General features: G+C 42.2%; 1 protein-coding gene across 4 annotated transcripts in view; it reads right to left on the reverse strand.

Annotated features, from left to right (window-relative positions):
* Positions 1-4,252: 4,252 nt before the first annotated feature.
* The window catches only part of SEC24D (SEC24 homolog D, COPII coat complex component), a 57,193-nt gene continuing 45,224 nt past the window's right edge, over positions 4,253-16,221 (reverse strand). For 3 of the 4 annotated variants that reach the window (XM_082282474.1, XM_082282475.1, XM_082282476.1), the window contains 12 exons: positions 14,288-14,479; positions 13,574-13,667; positions 11,550-11,666; positions 11,084-11,251; positions 10,520-10,616; positions 9,751-9,896; positions 9,035-9,173; positions 8,492-8,610; positions 7,644-7,823; positions 7,318-7,509; positions 6,733-6,822; positions 4,253-5,892 (listed from right to left, as the gene is read on the reverse strand). In XM_082282474.1, the coding sequence (XP_082138600.1) occupies positions 5,752-5,892; positions 6,733-6,822; positions 7,318-7,509; positions 7,644-7,823; positions 8,492-8,610; positions 9,035-9,173; positions 9,751-9,896; positions 10,520-10,616; positions 11,084-11,251; positions 11,550-11,666; positions 13,574-13,667; positions 14,288-14,479 (1,675 nt within the window). In that variant the 3' untranslated portion in view covers positions 4,253-5,751. The remainder of the gene's footprint in view (positions 5,893-6,732; positions 6,823-7,317; positions 7,510-7,643; positions 7,824-8,491; positions 8,611-9,034; positions 9,174-9,750; positions 9,897-10,519; positions 10,617-11,083; positions 11,252-11,549; positions 11,667-13,573; positions 13,668-14,287; positions 14,480-16,221) is intronic. The other variant, XM_082282477.1, reaches the window with a different exon arrangement.

The following is a 16,221-nucleotide window of genomic DNA, read 5'->3' on the forward strand; positions in this document are numbered from 1 at the left end:
ACGTCCCTAATTTTTCCTTTTCTTTCATTTTAAGAAAATGCCACAAAGTTCTCTCTATCAACAAGTGAAACTGGAGTTCTGTAACTCAGAAATCTCACCTCTGCTACTTCACACATTTTAGTTTTGCAGACAAACAGAACAAAGCTCAGCTGAATACATCTAAACAGCTCCTTTATAAAGATATAGAACACAAAGTCAAGAAACGCAGCAGCAAAAAAAAAAAAAAGAATATTTTTGTTGGTTATTTTCCTTTCAACTGTATTGAAAAGCACACAAAGGTGTTCCTGAGGACATGAAAACACTGGATTTCTCACCTGAAAGATGTGCAGAGTCACAAATTAGGTGCCTTCCTCCTTTTCAAAGTCCTCCTTGATACTTGGATTCTTTGACAGCTTTCCAGTTCATTTTAAATAAAGCTACTTACCTGTGTTCACCTCTTTTTAACAACTATTTGCTGGTACCACTGTATACAACATTAATTCCCAAAGGCTAAGATTTCACTCTGTAAGTCTGATTTCTTCAGAGGAAAATGATTTCTCCTTTTTTCTACCTTCTTATCATGTTCTCAGAACTATACCTAAATACCAATCATTTTCATAAGTGAATTACGTATTCTTCCATCCTGTGATTCTCAGCCTTGCCATGAGAGATGGTGGCTCATAACCACTGCTCTCAGCAAGGGACCACTGTTTGCAAAATAGTGACACGCTAAGGGCTGAGCAAGAATTTACAAAATAAGGCTTAATTTAAAATCTTCCCTTCTCAAAATATAAATATTATCTGGAAACAATTGGTATAAAGATTAACACCCATTCTAGGGGGGAAAAAAAATCTCGATATTTTCAAAAGGAGAATGTTATTTCTTAGTCAGGCTCTTTTAAACTGTAGTTTACACTGGCTGCTTGTTGGAGATTTAGGGCTGGGAGACAATTTGGCAATTAAAGCCTGAGACATTTTCTAGCTACCCAGGACATGAAGTTCCCATTTCATGAATTAGAAAAAAACTTAGAGGAATAGTTGCTGAGAGGATCTGATGGCTGCAAGTTACCATCAGCTTCAGCCCCCCTCAAACCCTCCCATACTGAGTGGGAGACATTTATAATAATGGAACACTTTCATATAAACTTTTTTCCCCCCCTGCAAAATAGTCATCATACAAATCACACAAAAACATTAGAATTATTACAGGTCGGAAAATTCCAACAGAATTTTATAGTTCATGCATTTTTATAATTGCATTTTTTCTCGGTTTTGTCCATCTATAATTAAAAGCTCTAAAAAGAAAATATCTTTTAAAAAGGTAGCACATACCTGGTCGTGCTGTCACAGCTTCAGTGGAAGAGACAGAGGCAGTGGATGAGGAATGCTGGTGTGGGACACATCCAAAGAGTCTGCGTGGGATATTATTGGTCCTTTGCACCCCTTGTGTCTAGCCAAAGCATTTTTATCAGCTTTCCAGCCACGTTTCAGTGACAAATACAAATAATAGAAAATAACAAACACTACAAAGTCAGTGTGATTTCAGGAACAGTCCCCAGCCGGGGCTCCTGCCTTCCCCCTCACACACACATTGTGCGTGTGCAACACTTGCTGATGATTCAGCCAGAACTCATTGAGTCAATTCACATTTAATGACTTCTTCAAGGGTAGTTTTACCACCTTCCGAGCTATAAACTCAATTGTAAATTTTTTTTCTCCACACTTCACGAGGAAATTTCCACTCTGGAGCCGGGACTGTAACATTTTACCACAGCTGATGATGCTGTGGTAATGGCGGCAGTGCTGAGGCAGGGCCAGACGGGCTCACTCGCAACTGAAACAGCAGCCAGGGTTTTCAGGGAATCCCGGGATTCCCCAAATCCGTAGGAATTGGGTTTTCCTGGGAGGCAGCCGGCGAGCAGAGCTGCCAGGGACCGCAGTTCCCACAAGTCGATCCCATTTTCATACGGACACCAGGAGGCGCTTTTGCCCTTGAGGCTGAGGCGGCTCTGACTCGGCCTGGGGGTTCCAATTCCTTCCAGCCCGAGGCGGCTCTGACCCAGCCTGGGGGTTCCAATTCCTTCCAGGCAGAGGCGGCTCTGACCCAGCCTGGGGGTTCCAATTCCTTCCAGCCCGAGGCGGCTCTGACCCGGCCTGGGGGTTCCAATTCCTTCCAGCCCGAGGCGGCTCTGACCCGGCCTGGGGGTTCCAATTCCTTCCAGGCAGAGGCGGCTCTGACCCAGCCTGAGGGTTCCAATTCCTTCCAGCCACACCAGCTCCCACCACCTCAGAATCCAAGCTTTCAGCAAACAGGACTGAAATATGATGCTTGGTTGAAAATTCTTCCATTGAGACTACCAAGCTTTAGGTGGAAAATGTAAGAATATGAGCAGTGTCACAGGTCCACCTCTCCACCTACTGCCCTCAGCAAAGCTCATCAGGCCTCAGAGCCACCCAGGCCCTCAAACAGCAGAACCAGCTCTTTTTATGCCCATGAAAAGAGTTCAAGTTCGGTTCAAGCTGTCGGATGGGCAACTTTTGCCAGCAAAGTGTGACATCCATGTCGTTAAATCAACCGACCACACACTCCCTTATACAGTAAAAACATCAGGTCATTTTCTTAGTCACTGGGATTTGGACCAGATAGAAATGGTGACTAGAGATGAAAAGCTTTATATTGCATTACTGGTTGTCAGTTGAATTCTCACTTACAACATTTGCACAGGAGCAGGAGGATAAGGCTCCGAATCACTGAGCTGATGAGTGTTCACTTACCACAAGTAAATGAAGATTTCGTTTGAGCATGCTCTCCTGGAAGATGAAGAGCCTGTTGAGTTTCTTCCTTTCCACTTTTATTAAACACACAATGCCTCCAGTCTCATTTGGGGTGCTTGTCTACATCTTGTTGTGTCTTTCCATTCTGGAGGAGGCTTAAGAGTACTTGGGACTATCTTGCACCCTGTGAATTCAGTGAAGGATTCAATACCTGCACTGCCTAGGTACTCAGGATGTCTCAGCATTTGGCTTCAGAGGGAATTTAAGACCCTAGTCAGCTGTAGATCATTGTAAATCAGCCATCAGCTGGAGAATTGTGTCCTCCACTCTCTGACAGTGTTGGTTACAGGAAGCTGGCTGGAATGCTGCCTGTGCTGTGCAGGGTGGCAGTCAACGCTCTCCAGGGGTTGAGGTTCCTCCCCAGCATCAGCTCGTTGTGTGTGTTCATAGGTGCTGAATGCTTTGTTCAGGGGAGTGGAATTCAGGCTCCAAACTAATTAATGAGCAGTTTTGAGATGATCATGGAATTTAACTGGCATTAAGTCATGGAATTAATTTTAGAATATTCAGCTGGTTTTCTATGCCCTGCTATAGATTTTAATATCCAGAGTGCACTCTAGAAAAGGATACATGAACAGTTCAAGCCCATTGCATTGAAAACATCTCTAAGCCTTGCGGCTTTATAAAGATACCTTGAGTAATATGAAAGTGACAGATAAATGAACCCACTGTTTCTGTATAGAGTAGAAAAGGTATTTCCTCCTTCAGAATTGCTTAAGTTGGTGGCAACTTTATTGCTTTAGCAGAAATGGCAATTGTGTAATGGGCTGAATGTCAAGTTAATGTGGAAGAGAGCTGCACTAATCCTTTTCATAACAGGGTCATTCTCATGGGCTTAAAAGAAAGCAGCGGGCAAGTTCTGTGAAACAGAAAATAATTTTGAACATAATTACTGCAGCAATGAAAAAGGAGAAAAAAAAGGCCTAATTGCTGTAAATCTCAGTTAAATACTACAGTCCTGCAGTTTATGGTGAAGCCAAGCACTGCATGTGTAGTATGTCTGTGTGATACCAGTCACTGTCATGACTGCTGTCAACATGTGCTGTTTTCTCCACTGTGATGCTTTACTGTAGGTAACCAACTGCCCATGGCAGGCCAGAGATCTGCTGTAGTAGCTCTGCCACAAACAGCTTTTGCTTACCTGAGCTTGGTTCTGAACTGCCCCTCTTTGGGACACTTTGCTCCACTTGGATCATATCTTCTCACCATAGCCATGGGTGATGACAACACCAGAAACACACTGATAATGCTGAGGCCATGTAAGCTGCCTGTCTTCAGAGTCACAGTACGAGAAGGTGACCTAGAGTGTACTCACTGCTGGATGCATGGCCATAAAACCTTGGAGAACTTGGGATGTATGAAAGAATAAACACACACACAGATTATATTTAATAATTGCTTATTTCTTTACACAAATGTTGCTGGTGTCATTTTACAAATGAAATGGCAACAAATACTTTTTACAGGGTAATGTTTACAGCTCAAAAGTGCTTGTCTTGGCAGCTGAGTTCAGGCCGAGGACCTTTTTATAATACAGCCACTTATTTCAAGAGCTCTTGGACAATGACAAGAAAAGGACTGTATAGATAAGCTGTCGAACCAAAGAATTATGCATTTTGACTGCTTATTGTGGATATTAAATAATTAATACTAAGTAGCAACACTAAAATGTTTAAAGGCACTTTTTTCCTTTACTGAGGCTTAACCTTACTTTTGAGTGTTTTTTGCTTTCTTTGAAACACTATTTTTTTTAATAATAGCTTTTCAAGTTTGGCAAAGTTCAAACCTCACGTTCAGAGGCATTGGTCGTAAAGAGACAGAGAGACTGATGAAGTATCTGAGGTAAAGAGCTGTTCCAAAGGCTCTGGCTTTCTAAATTCTACCTTCAATATTGGTATTAGCAAAGGCTTGTTTTTAAAAGCAGTTACCATTGATTACATCAGTCATGGGAGAAGAGGTCAATGTAATAGAACTGCTATTAAGCAAGAGGCTTTATAGCACCACAAATAACCTTTGGTTAATGGGTCAACTGTCTCACAGTTGATCTGCCACTGAAATTTTGAGGGACAGATTTTTCTGAGTTGTGTTGGGAATATTCCAGTTAGCAAATGTACTAAATAAAGCCTAACCTGTGCCATTTTGAAAATGTAATTAAATAGTATGCTAAACTAGTTGCTGCCCCCACGAGGAGAGAATTGTACCATAATAGTGTGGCATTATCTGCCAAAGGTGGCAAAAGGATTGTTTGATTACTGTTCTTCCTGTGATCCCCGCTGTTTTTACACTTACTCAAGTCCAGTTATAAAACTGAGGCATTTCTGTCTCCTGGATAACCCTGGCTGTGGAAGGGTCCCTAGAGCTCTGCTTCCATAGAAAGTTAACACTTGTCCCTTCCAGGAAAAAAAGGATTTGCTTTACAGAGATTTGCTTCACAGGAAGGACTTTGAAATCCTTCAAACTGAACTACATGTTTACTGCCGATCTGATTCAACTTTATGTCCTCACTTAGAAAAAGAAGTGTTTTGTCTTTTTTCCTCCTCTGTACAGATTCTGATCATCTTTCCCAGCTCTGCTACAACTTATGACTAGCAAAAGGAATAATTGAGAGTTTTCTAAATTGTCTTTTAAGAAATGTATACCATATATGCTCTTAAGCACTGGCAGTCTGAAATCTAGCAATTCATGTAGAGAAAAGAGTCAGGACTCCCAGAAGATTAATACCTGAGTGCAGAACTTGCTATTCTACAGCTTAAGAAGTAAGCAAAATACTCAGGGAAAGATGGGATCAAATGAAACCGTACAAAAAGAGCACAGAAAAGGGCCAGTAAAGCACAGCAGAAGGCCTGGGTCCAGTGGAGCTGTGGGCCAGCCTTCAGGCACCAAAAACTGTCCCTCCTGCATAGGCAAAAAGGAACCAAACATTTTACTTGAGTTGCCTTAACTGAGCAGCTGGCTGATCTCTTTGTGAATGCACACGAGGAAATCCACGTATGAGGCTCCTCCATAAATACCCTTGTCTTCTACTAGGAACTGGCGGAAAAGCATCTCTGGCTGCTCCCGTTGCTTCACTACCATCAGCTGCAAAGACAACAGGTACAGACAGATAGTTTTAGGATACAGTCAGACTAGATGGCAGCACGGTTTTCCTACATCTCTTAGTGGATGCTCTTGAGGTGGGGAAAACCCCCAAAACGAATACATCTCCACAGTGCAGAAGCTGGAGAGACTAATGTGAATTCAGGACTGCAGAATAAAATGGTTACCTTTTAAACCTGACTACCTTTCAAAATCCGTTTTGATTGGGAATTAAGCACATTTGAGATGTCTGTGCCTACAAATCATGCTGGAACTCCCCCATGTGCAGGAAGACTCCTGTGTAGCTGTTATCCCCAGAGAACGGCAAAATCACGACATAGGTAGGTCAGATGATATGGCCAAAGCAAGACCTAAGACCCCATTTAATGAATAACTCATCTTTGATAGTGTGGTTTGCAATAAAGAAATTACATGATTGGCTTATTCACTCACCACCTCTGAAGGTGATAAGCTGAGCAGTAAGACACCCATTTCCAAATATTATTCTCACAAGACTGAAAACAATTCCACAGTTCTCACAACAACTGGCAGGTGCAGAAATAGTTTACATTCTCTCAAACTGTTGTCCATGCAGTCTGCATGAGAACGAAAACTTTCACAGAGAAGCTGTGAGAAGCTGGATTTCTCTGTTTCTCAGCTAAAGCATGACAAAGGAAAGACTTCACAAATGCTACAGAGCTGGAAAATTTCTCTGCTCCTGCCTTTCAGCATCCACACTCCTGATACCTAAAAAACCTTTTACAGCCACTGGTATATTTTGGCAAAGCCTGGAGTGTTCCTTTGAACAAGTACAAGGAATGAGTTGAAGCAGAAAGCAGTTACCTTCATAGTGTGGGGCTTCTGGCTCTGGATTTGCTCCAGGATATGCTTCAGTTTCTTAGAAAATGGATTGTTCAGGTCAGGCAGGGATGTCTGCGAGAAGGAAAGCAGGTTGTTATAGTGCAATCACATCTCTAACCAAGACTAGCTGCTGATAGTTATGTTATAAGGTACTGTGGATTTCATACTAAACCAAGCAACCTCATCTCCTTCACTAAAAGGTCTCATTTGAGGACTCATTTTTCAGTTTAAAATAATCACTATATGAAAATGCATCATCAGGAGAAACTTAACAATTGCAAAGTGTTTGTTATAATTTTATCAATACACAGTTCAAAGGACTTTAATATCTGCAACAGTCAAAGTTTAAGAAGATTAAAAAAGTTGTGAAAGCTTCTGTCCTCTTAGTGCTCAGAGTGTCAAAGTGTAAAGTTTCATGTAACTTAAAGCACTTCTGGTGTCTAAACACATTCTGCTGGTCACCCGTTCATGCTTTTAAGGCTGAAGGATGAAAAAAGACCTCACTTGTTTCTCTGATTAGCATCTGGTCTTGCTAAATCCTCAACTGTTAAGTCCGCATCTACTCACGGCCTCGGTGCTGATGTGTGCGAAGGACGGCACGTTGAAAAGCCCTTGGATGAGCTCTGGGGACACGCTGGCTCCCAGCCACAAGAACATGCTCAGCCCGTTGGCCAGCAGGAAGGCCCCTCCCTCAGACAGACGTTCCTCGGAGCAGCGGACAGCAGCTGGGACAGCATCACTCTTCAGATCCAGGCTGTGCTGCGGGGCAAAAGACACAAGAGCTGTAGAACTGACTTGAAAAGTAACTGTTGAACAGCTTGGTACATCTTAGTGGGTCCTTTCCAGGTAAGAGGGGTTAGAAGTTCAAGTGAAAAAATCCACCACTGACTCACAAGTGGCAGCAGCAGGGGGTAGAAGAAGAGCTGTGTGTCGGCCACCCCCATGGCCATGACCAGCTGGCGGTGGAAAGCTCTCTCGTCGGTTGGGATTTCGGGCCTGCCGACCAGCACACAGCTCTTCAACAGGCAGTTCATGTACACAGGCAGCACCTTCATTGTGTCTGGCAGGATCAGCTGAGAAAACAACACATTTAATAAGAATCCAACAGAAATTATTTGCTCTATAAGCTGTAGTTGCTGTTTTGTCTGCTGCCATCTCCCTGTTACCCTGTTAATTTTTGAGGCACTCTCTGAAGAATTAAGGAGAGGAACAGTGGTCCACAGTAAGTGGCTCTGGTTTTGTTTGATATATTTGGGCCTCACCAACAATGAACAATTCACTGCCCAGATTTGTGGTTACTGGCAGCACTGCTGGGATGGAAAAGCCTGAGTCTGTCTTTTGAGTTGAATCACTAAGATGTGACTGAATAAATCAAATGGAAACAAATCAGTCACTCTGCTTGTCAAAAAGTAGAATCCTACAACCATCTTTAACAATGTAACAATTAAAAATTAAAGCTTTGTGAGTTAGTGTGTAATTCCAGCAGGAAAAAGGCTGGCTGAGCCCCTTGGTGTGAATACAGGCATCAGTTTCATCAGTGGCGTTGCCTTTGTTCCAGAACAACAGTTTCTGCGTGCTGTGCTCTTAAGTGCCACCACTGAATGCCCACCTGTCATTGATTGTATTTGAAAGAAAAGGACAAGTCCGTCCTGAAATTTTCCTTCCTGGCTCTGCTGATGTTGCAGGGTGGTTGTCCACATGTGGCAAAGCCTGGGTGGGTAGGACTGGGTGTGCGTTTTACCTGGCTGACAGCTGCTGGACTGGCACAGTTCTTCTTGTAGCAGGCCAGCATGTGAGCGGTCTGGTTCATCAGGATGTCCCTGACTGTCTTCAGGGGTTGGCTCAGAAGGGCTTTAAAAGCTACAAACACAGAATAAAAGTGTGTATTAAAAAGGACACTCCCTCAAAGTATCTTTGTCTGCTGCTTGTTTCTGATTTTACAGACCTGAGGACTGGGGCTGCTTTTTAGTCTCTTCTACAGACAGCCAAAAACCCCACTAAACCCCCAGCACTGCGGTAGGATATCCATTGCCACTTACTGTGCCTGCCCAGTTCTGTGCATTACCTACACACAAGTATTACCTTTATGGCAGTTTGTCTAAAATAGGTAATTATTTGTCTTTTCAATTTCATAATACTTCAGGAATTGCTCAGGTGTGGAGCAGCAAGTTAAAAAAAATAAAAAAAATTATTTCCCACTAGGTAATCACTTCAGCCCCCTTTCCTTCCCCTTCATCCATGCCAAAGTGAAAAAGGAAACAAAACTGGTCTGTTACAACTGTACCTGACTTGGCAAAGAAGTTGATAAGTGCATCAGTCTCACAAGTCCTGTAGACATCAGCTAACTGGGAGCTGCAATTCAAACCTATGTTGTGTATGCGGATTCGCCTCTGCCCGCTCATCGATGTGTACAGAACAGCACACTGCAACAGAGGCACAAACTGTCACCACTGGAGCCACCCCCTCTGTGCACAAAAGGCAGATGATGCCTTCTGCAGCCAGTGCAGCCTGGCAGCGCTGCTGGCAGCTGTGGCACCAGCATATGTGTCTCTGCTTCTTAGGGACGTCTATCAGACATTACGAAGTAAATTATTCCTACTAACATCATAAAAAGTCCTACAGTCTGTGGAGTTGGGAGAGATTCAGCAACAGAGAACTGCTCTTGAATAGAGAGATTACAAGGAATGCCACAGCAATCACAACTGCCATATAAGTAGCAATGGATTTCTTACTCCAAATAAATTTATTTACAGTGAAATGAAAAAAAATGAACAGCTGATGAAGTGTCAGTGAATGTTTAGAAAGCATTTGAGTACCCCTGAATAGAACATGCAGCACAGAGGTAGGGGAACACACTTTTGATTAGTGGTGTTATGACACAAGAGTCTGTGTAAGTTGTGCCTTGTTCCCATCACTCCTACACCATCACTTCTTCTCTGCTCTGGCTGCCGAAGGTCTTGCTCACCATTTTATGGTATTACATGAATTAGGGGTTTTTACCTGAATTAAGGCCCCGGTGTCTTCATTCAGTTTATCATCGTGTTTGAACTCCACTGTCACTGCTTTGTCACAGTCAACCGCTGCCATCTCCACATCCGTGGTGTTGTTCATGTAAATTGCCCCAAAGAAGTCTGTAGCCCTGAAGCCTGCAGCCAGATTAAAACAGAGCACTTCATTTAAAAATGGCAAATTAAATTGACATAACTTACTGAGGCAGGAGCCCTTTTCTCTCAGGGCTTTACTTTACAGCCCCACGAGTCCCAGGAACTGTCCTTACTAACAGCATTTGTAAGACCTGGAGAAAGGGAAAAGCTGTGACTCAGACACCCAGAGCTTCTGCACTGCTGTCTTGGCCTCTTTGGGTGTGTCTCTTTCTGTAACACTTGCAATTGAGCTAAGAATGAGGGAAAGAATAAAAGAAGCTGGATAGACACAGGAATGTCGTTTGAGTATGAAAATGAAGGCACAGGTCAGTGTCCAGCAGCAACAGCTTTTTATACAACTTCCTTGCAGTCCATGCTGTGTGCAGAGTGAGCAGAAGCCCTCCCCAGACTTGAAAATTGGTTGTTAAGAAGACATATACAGGAAGTACGTGTGTGTATATATACATATGTATATAAGTAACAACATATATACATACAGCCATGCATTTTATCAGTCTATTCAATTAGTTTTCAAGAGGTATGTAATGGAATTAAACCAGCCTGATCTTGCAAGTGATTTGCACAGCACTATATTATCTAAAATTCATTCCCATGGGTCCTATTACCTGTACTTGTCCGAACCCTCATTGTTGCATCAAATCCCATCTTTTTTTGGACGTCCTTCCTGAGGTCACTTAAGAACTGGGGGCTGTCAGCATCGAGCTGTGAACACAAAGCAGAAGTTCAGAGGTTCAACACCCAAGGGCAGCAGCACAGCAGTGACCCAACATCCCCTCCCATGATCCCCATCTCCCCCCAGCAAAACTGCTCACATTTAACAGCTCTCCGAGTCCTTTAAAAAGGATTTCAAATGTAGACTGCTGGTATCAGAATCAGGCATATGCAAGTGTCCACCACTCATCACTAGGCCTGGACATTAACTGGACATTCCTGCACTTTTCAGCAAAATTTTAGGATGTCAACCAGCTTATTACTACTTCAAGATACAAACTTGAGCCTGACCTGCCATTTCTAAGTTTGAATTTTATCCCCCGGAATTGATAACAAGGTTTTCCAGACTCACTCTGCTTTTCAGTTAAATGTCCGAGCACACACTGAATGAAATGAGATGAAGAACAAAAACCCCCCAGCTGTTACTATCTCAAAGGCAAGAAACCTACACCATTTACCTGGAAATTGTTGTACTTGTACAGTGTTCCACCAGTGTACATTGTGACAAGGCCCATGGAGGCTACATCCACGTACTGATTTGGGAAGAGGAACAAATTCACACAGCAGCCGTTGGCCACACAATCCTTAGCTAAGGCCTCATAATTTCCCTGGGGCTGGAAGAGGGTCTGCACAGGAATAAAAAATACAAGTGCCATCACATTAGATACTAGTCACAACAAAAAGGACCAGATGAAGACAAAAGGATGAAGTGGAAGTTTGAAGTGAGGCATGGCTACCATCAAAAACATGCTTCCCCTGTCCATGGATGCAGGGAACACCTCAGTATGTTCTTGGAAAACCCACCACTAGAGAGGCATTGTATAACCAAACACATCTGTGTCAAAGTAAATGAAAACAGATCAGTGCCCTATTAGAGAAATGCAGGGTAATAGCAGTCCCCTCTTAGCTCAGAGCAGAAAATACCTTCTCTTTATCTGTATTGAGCAGCTTTTTGTCATCTCTGTTTTTCAGCTTGCCCGGTGCTTCTGCAGTTGGCAGTGAAGAGTGGAAGATGAACAATCTCCCAGCACGTTCTGCAGCCTGTTCCAAAGACACCACATTGGCACGTTTATTACTGCAAGGTTAACAAGCCCGTACTCACACACTGCGGGGCTCTCAGAGAACAGTGGAGGCTTTCTGCAAGCTCCTCGGAGGTAAAGAATTCATTTCCAGACTCAGAGCCTGAGGGAATAAGCCCCCAAACAAACAGGGGCTTTTCTCTCAGTAAGTAGCAGCCCAACACACAGCTTTGCCGGCCCAGGCATTCTGACACCATGTCCTCCTGAGGAAAAGGAGGAGTGCCTCTCTTGGAGACTTCCCAGTTGGATACAAGCACTACGCAACAGGTATCAAAATACAAATACTCAAATTGGATCAAATTAAAAGGAAATGCAGTTTAACAGAAAAACTCAGTTCAGGCACACTGGTGTTCCATACATTTTTATAAATGGGTGACAATTCCATCCCTGTGGCAGACTGCACATTGAAATCTACACTGCCAAGACGGCAGACACAAATCAGAAATCGTCATGTTCACAGGACATTCCACCTTTCCAAATAAGCTGTGGCATTCTGGGAAACCAGAAATCCCTCTGCTATGGCGGGAACACAACTGAAGACAGCACTGACTTTTCAAAGAGCTGAAGTTTCACCCCTAATATTTCAAGAACAGTTACTTTTCATCACAAATGTCAATTTCTTCAGTTCCTTTTAAGAAGCCTTCTGCTAAAGGATGAAAGACTTCCCAAATACCTGTTTATCCTGACAGGCATCAGGAATTACTGCTACTGGATTGACAAAACTTCTAAAATACACATATTATCAACACAATCTATTTATTCTTTTTAGACAAGAACTGTTTTCTTGAGCAAAGGTATATGCAGATGAATAATTCACAGTGAAAATCCTTACAAATTTTAACTTAAAAATACTGAGCTAAATAAAAAGCTTAATTAAGAGCTGCTTTCTTTTATAGCCATCATCAAAGGAAATTTACGATTATGGCCCTTAAATTCGTTCTGTAGAAGCCAAGTATTAGGAAAAAGCATTCAGATGTGCTTTGCACACATACTTGCTGGCAGTATGAATAAATAAAAAGAAAGCAGGTATTAAATCAATGTATAAGAAACAGATTTGAGAAATGTCAATTTTTGTTTCGACAAATTTATGTACTCAAAGTTCATGCTTTACTCATACAAAGCTCACAGATAAATTAACCATTTTAAAGCACCGCTGGCTGTATTCTGCCCCTACAGATCTTGTGGTGAACCAGGGTGGGGTGCATTTGACTGACAATGCTCCATGAGAATGCCAGCACCTCAGGGGATATCCCAGACATACAGACAGCAACTAGGCAGCACCTTGGCCTGTGGATTCCCTGCCAGCTATATCCAAGCTGGGAGAACTGTCAGCTGAACAGAAACCCTCCAGCCACGGCCTGATTCGGTCACAGACAGATATTCATAAATATCCGGTTTTGCACAAGAAGTTTTGCAGAAGCAAGAGAATAACCAGAGCAAAGTCTGATATTATTATTATTACTATTATTATTATACTGACTTTCCTGCCCTTTCCTCACACTTGTGAGGGCTGGCTATCTGTGCAAACACAAGAGTATTGATTTGTTCCGTTGTAACTAAACACATCTTTGTTTCTCTTAAATGCTGAACAAGAAATGGACTCCTGCTCCTCATCTTCTCCTGAACATCCCTCTTACATGGAACAGACTCTAGGGACTGGTTTCCCTCAATAGGAACATCTGGGAACAGATGTCATGCTTGTCAGTTCTTATTTTGACTACAGCAGTTCGGAGGTACTGTTAGAATAACGGAACGTTAGCGCTGGAAACAATCAATGACGTTTTATCCCCTAATTTCCCATTGTGATGGGACTGGCTTTTAGCAAACCCAATTTCAAGCTGCTTCTCTGACAGAGAGCAATGTTCTAACCTTTAGTGCCTCCATGCCAGCCTGGATAACAGGAGCGAAGATGGTCTCACTCTCGTTAGTGTCTGCAAACAACTCTGGAATCTGGTCCAACAAGCTATGAAAGAAAAAGGATCAGTGTCTCAACTGGCCAGTGTATGGTAATCCCCAAACATACCTTGTAACATACCAAGTCTTCACACAGAATGATGTTTTTCATGAAAATTTATAGTGCAAAAGATAATATATATGTTCCTTCCTCAATTTCTTAGGACCCCATACAGAATAAAAGAAAATACATGTTTTTTAATTCTATGAGATGCATTATTTCAAAGCTTGTAACCTAACTGAACATGCAATAAATAAAAAATAGCTAACCATTAAGTAGTTCTGGTGTGCTGTAAGGACTTCAGAGTCCTAAGATCATGTGCACATCATGTGCACTGCAAGAGGGAAAATACAATATGGCTCAGAGCCACACCCCCTCCCAGTTCTGAGGCAGCATAGCTGAAGATGGTTTACACCTGGCCCACATAAACTTTCCAGTTCATCACTGGGAGGCTGACACTATTGCTTTTTTTTTTGCCTCATAGGTGAAAACACAGGGCTTGAAGCACTTGCTGGCTTCTGAAGTACTTCAATGGATACCTGTATGCCTCAAAACCCAACTGACTAGAAGGCATAATGCACATCATAAGCATTCACATCTTATTCTCATGAAGTATAATTGTACTTTACTTGGTAACAACTGATCGAGATTCCTCAAAGTCAACAAGGAAACCATCCAGCAAAGGAACAAAAACTTCTGCTACATCTGTGACCACCATCATCTGAGGCTGAGCTAAGCTGCTTTTTACATTGAAGAAGTGAAGGACCTTGTTGTAAGTGACAAAACCAACTCGAATTGCTGAGGATTCTTCTTGCTCTTCTCTGTAAGAAAAACAAAACCCAACTAGTTATAATTCTGAAATCCTGACCTTGCAATAAAAGCATTCCTTTGACATGCAAGGCTGCTCTGTGATTATTATCTGTACTGGGAACCACAAAGCAAACAACAACCAAGCAGATGTAATGGCCTCAATCTTTGCCTTAGGTCAAATTCAAACACCCCAATAAAATCAACTGCTCTATTCTTTATTTTTTTTCAAAAGTTATAAAGTTACATCAACCCTATGAATGGTGCATCCCATTCAAACAGTCAAAAACCCCAAAGATAAAGAGTAAACCATGTTGACATCCTAACATGGGAAAGAGAGAACAGGACAATTAGTTATGGAGCTTGATGAGGACCAAGTCCTATTGAATTTCTATACATACAGCACTTTCCTACTTCAAAAAGAAGCATCTGCATCACCCAGTCCCAAAGGTGTTACACCTCAGGTGTTTAGGACCTTTATTCCAGATACTGCTCTTACCAGTGTCAGTCTGCACTGTCCCACTTCAAGTTCTATCATTGTTTTAAAGGTTAGCTTTAAACAGTCAATTGCCTCTGGAGCTCACTGTTTAGTTCTTTTTAAAGTCTCACAAGGAGAACCTGACTCATATGCACAGAAACACATTCAAATGGTCTTTGGTTGTTTTGGTTTTTTAATTATGTACCTAAAAATCATAACTGCACAACTCATTATCTGATTTTCTGAGCTCATAAGCACAATTTCTATAAACACATTTCTCAGTCTTTCTCAAAATACAGTCAGGGGTGGGGTTTTGGTTTGGAACACAGGCTTGAAAACATCTGCTCAAAAATTTCAGTGAGCAAGGACTTGTTGTGCCACAGATTTTTTTGCTACCCCAAGTCCTTCCTCTCACAGACAGAAGCTCAGGGTGAATTCCCTGCAGAGAGATTTTCCCTCATGTGGGAACAGCAGAATATTTCTGCAGGTGTCTTTGTCCAGCAACAGAAAATGAACATATAGTGACCTCCGTGTCTAAGCAACGTAGTAAAACTTTCACCACAAATTTTGGTGGAATGCCTTATGCTTGTCTTCTTTTAAATTAGTATTGTTCTGAGGAACTGAAGGGCCTGAGGAAACTGAAGGGCCTGGCTTTCTCTATTTCTTTTATTGCTTTTTTTCAGTGGACATGAAAACCCTGGGCCAAATTATTTCACAGCAGATCTCAGCAGAGTGCTGGTGAGAAGGATGAATACGTCTCTTTTGGATATACTTGCTTTCATTCCTCCTCTACTTGCCCTAGTCAAGTTTCCAAACTGCCAAATGCTTTTTGTTACTCCCACTCATGCCTCTTATTTTCTTCAGAGTCATGACCAATTCTCATGGAAAGCTCTGAGAGATGTTCAGGATAATATCAAACACCTGTGTCTCCAGTGTAATCTTCAGTGAAAAACTACTTGAAAGATGGCCTTACATGGGCATCTGATAAGCTAAAGCCTCACCCTGGATTGCAATTTCTTTTCGGTACAGGGATCCCAGAAGACCATAAGAAAAAGGATTTTTAACATATCCCAGATTGTCCCAAGGATGTAATCTCCCACCCATCCTCACACTGCTCTCTCCATTTCTTAAATCTGTTCTCCCTGTGCAAGCATTGTTACTTAGAATGCATTTTCTTTTTGGATGTTCTTTTTTTTATGTACCTTTATATGTAGACAAGAAACATCTTGTCTACTTCATTTTTCAGTCTTCTACTGCTCTCATTTCACTACACGTCTG

Source organism: Coloeus monedula (assembly GCF_965178545.1).
Source record: "Coloeus monedula genome assembly, chromosome: 5".
NCBI lineage: Eukaryota > Metazoa > Chordata > Aves > Passeriformes > Corvidae > Coloeus > Coloeus monedula.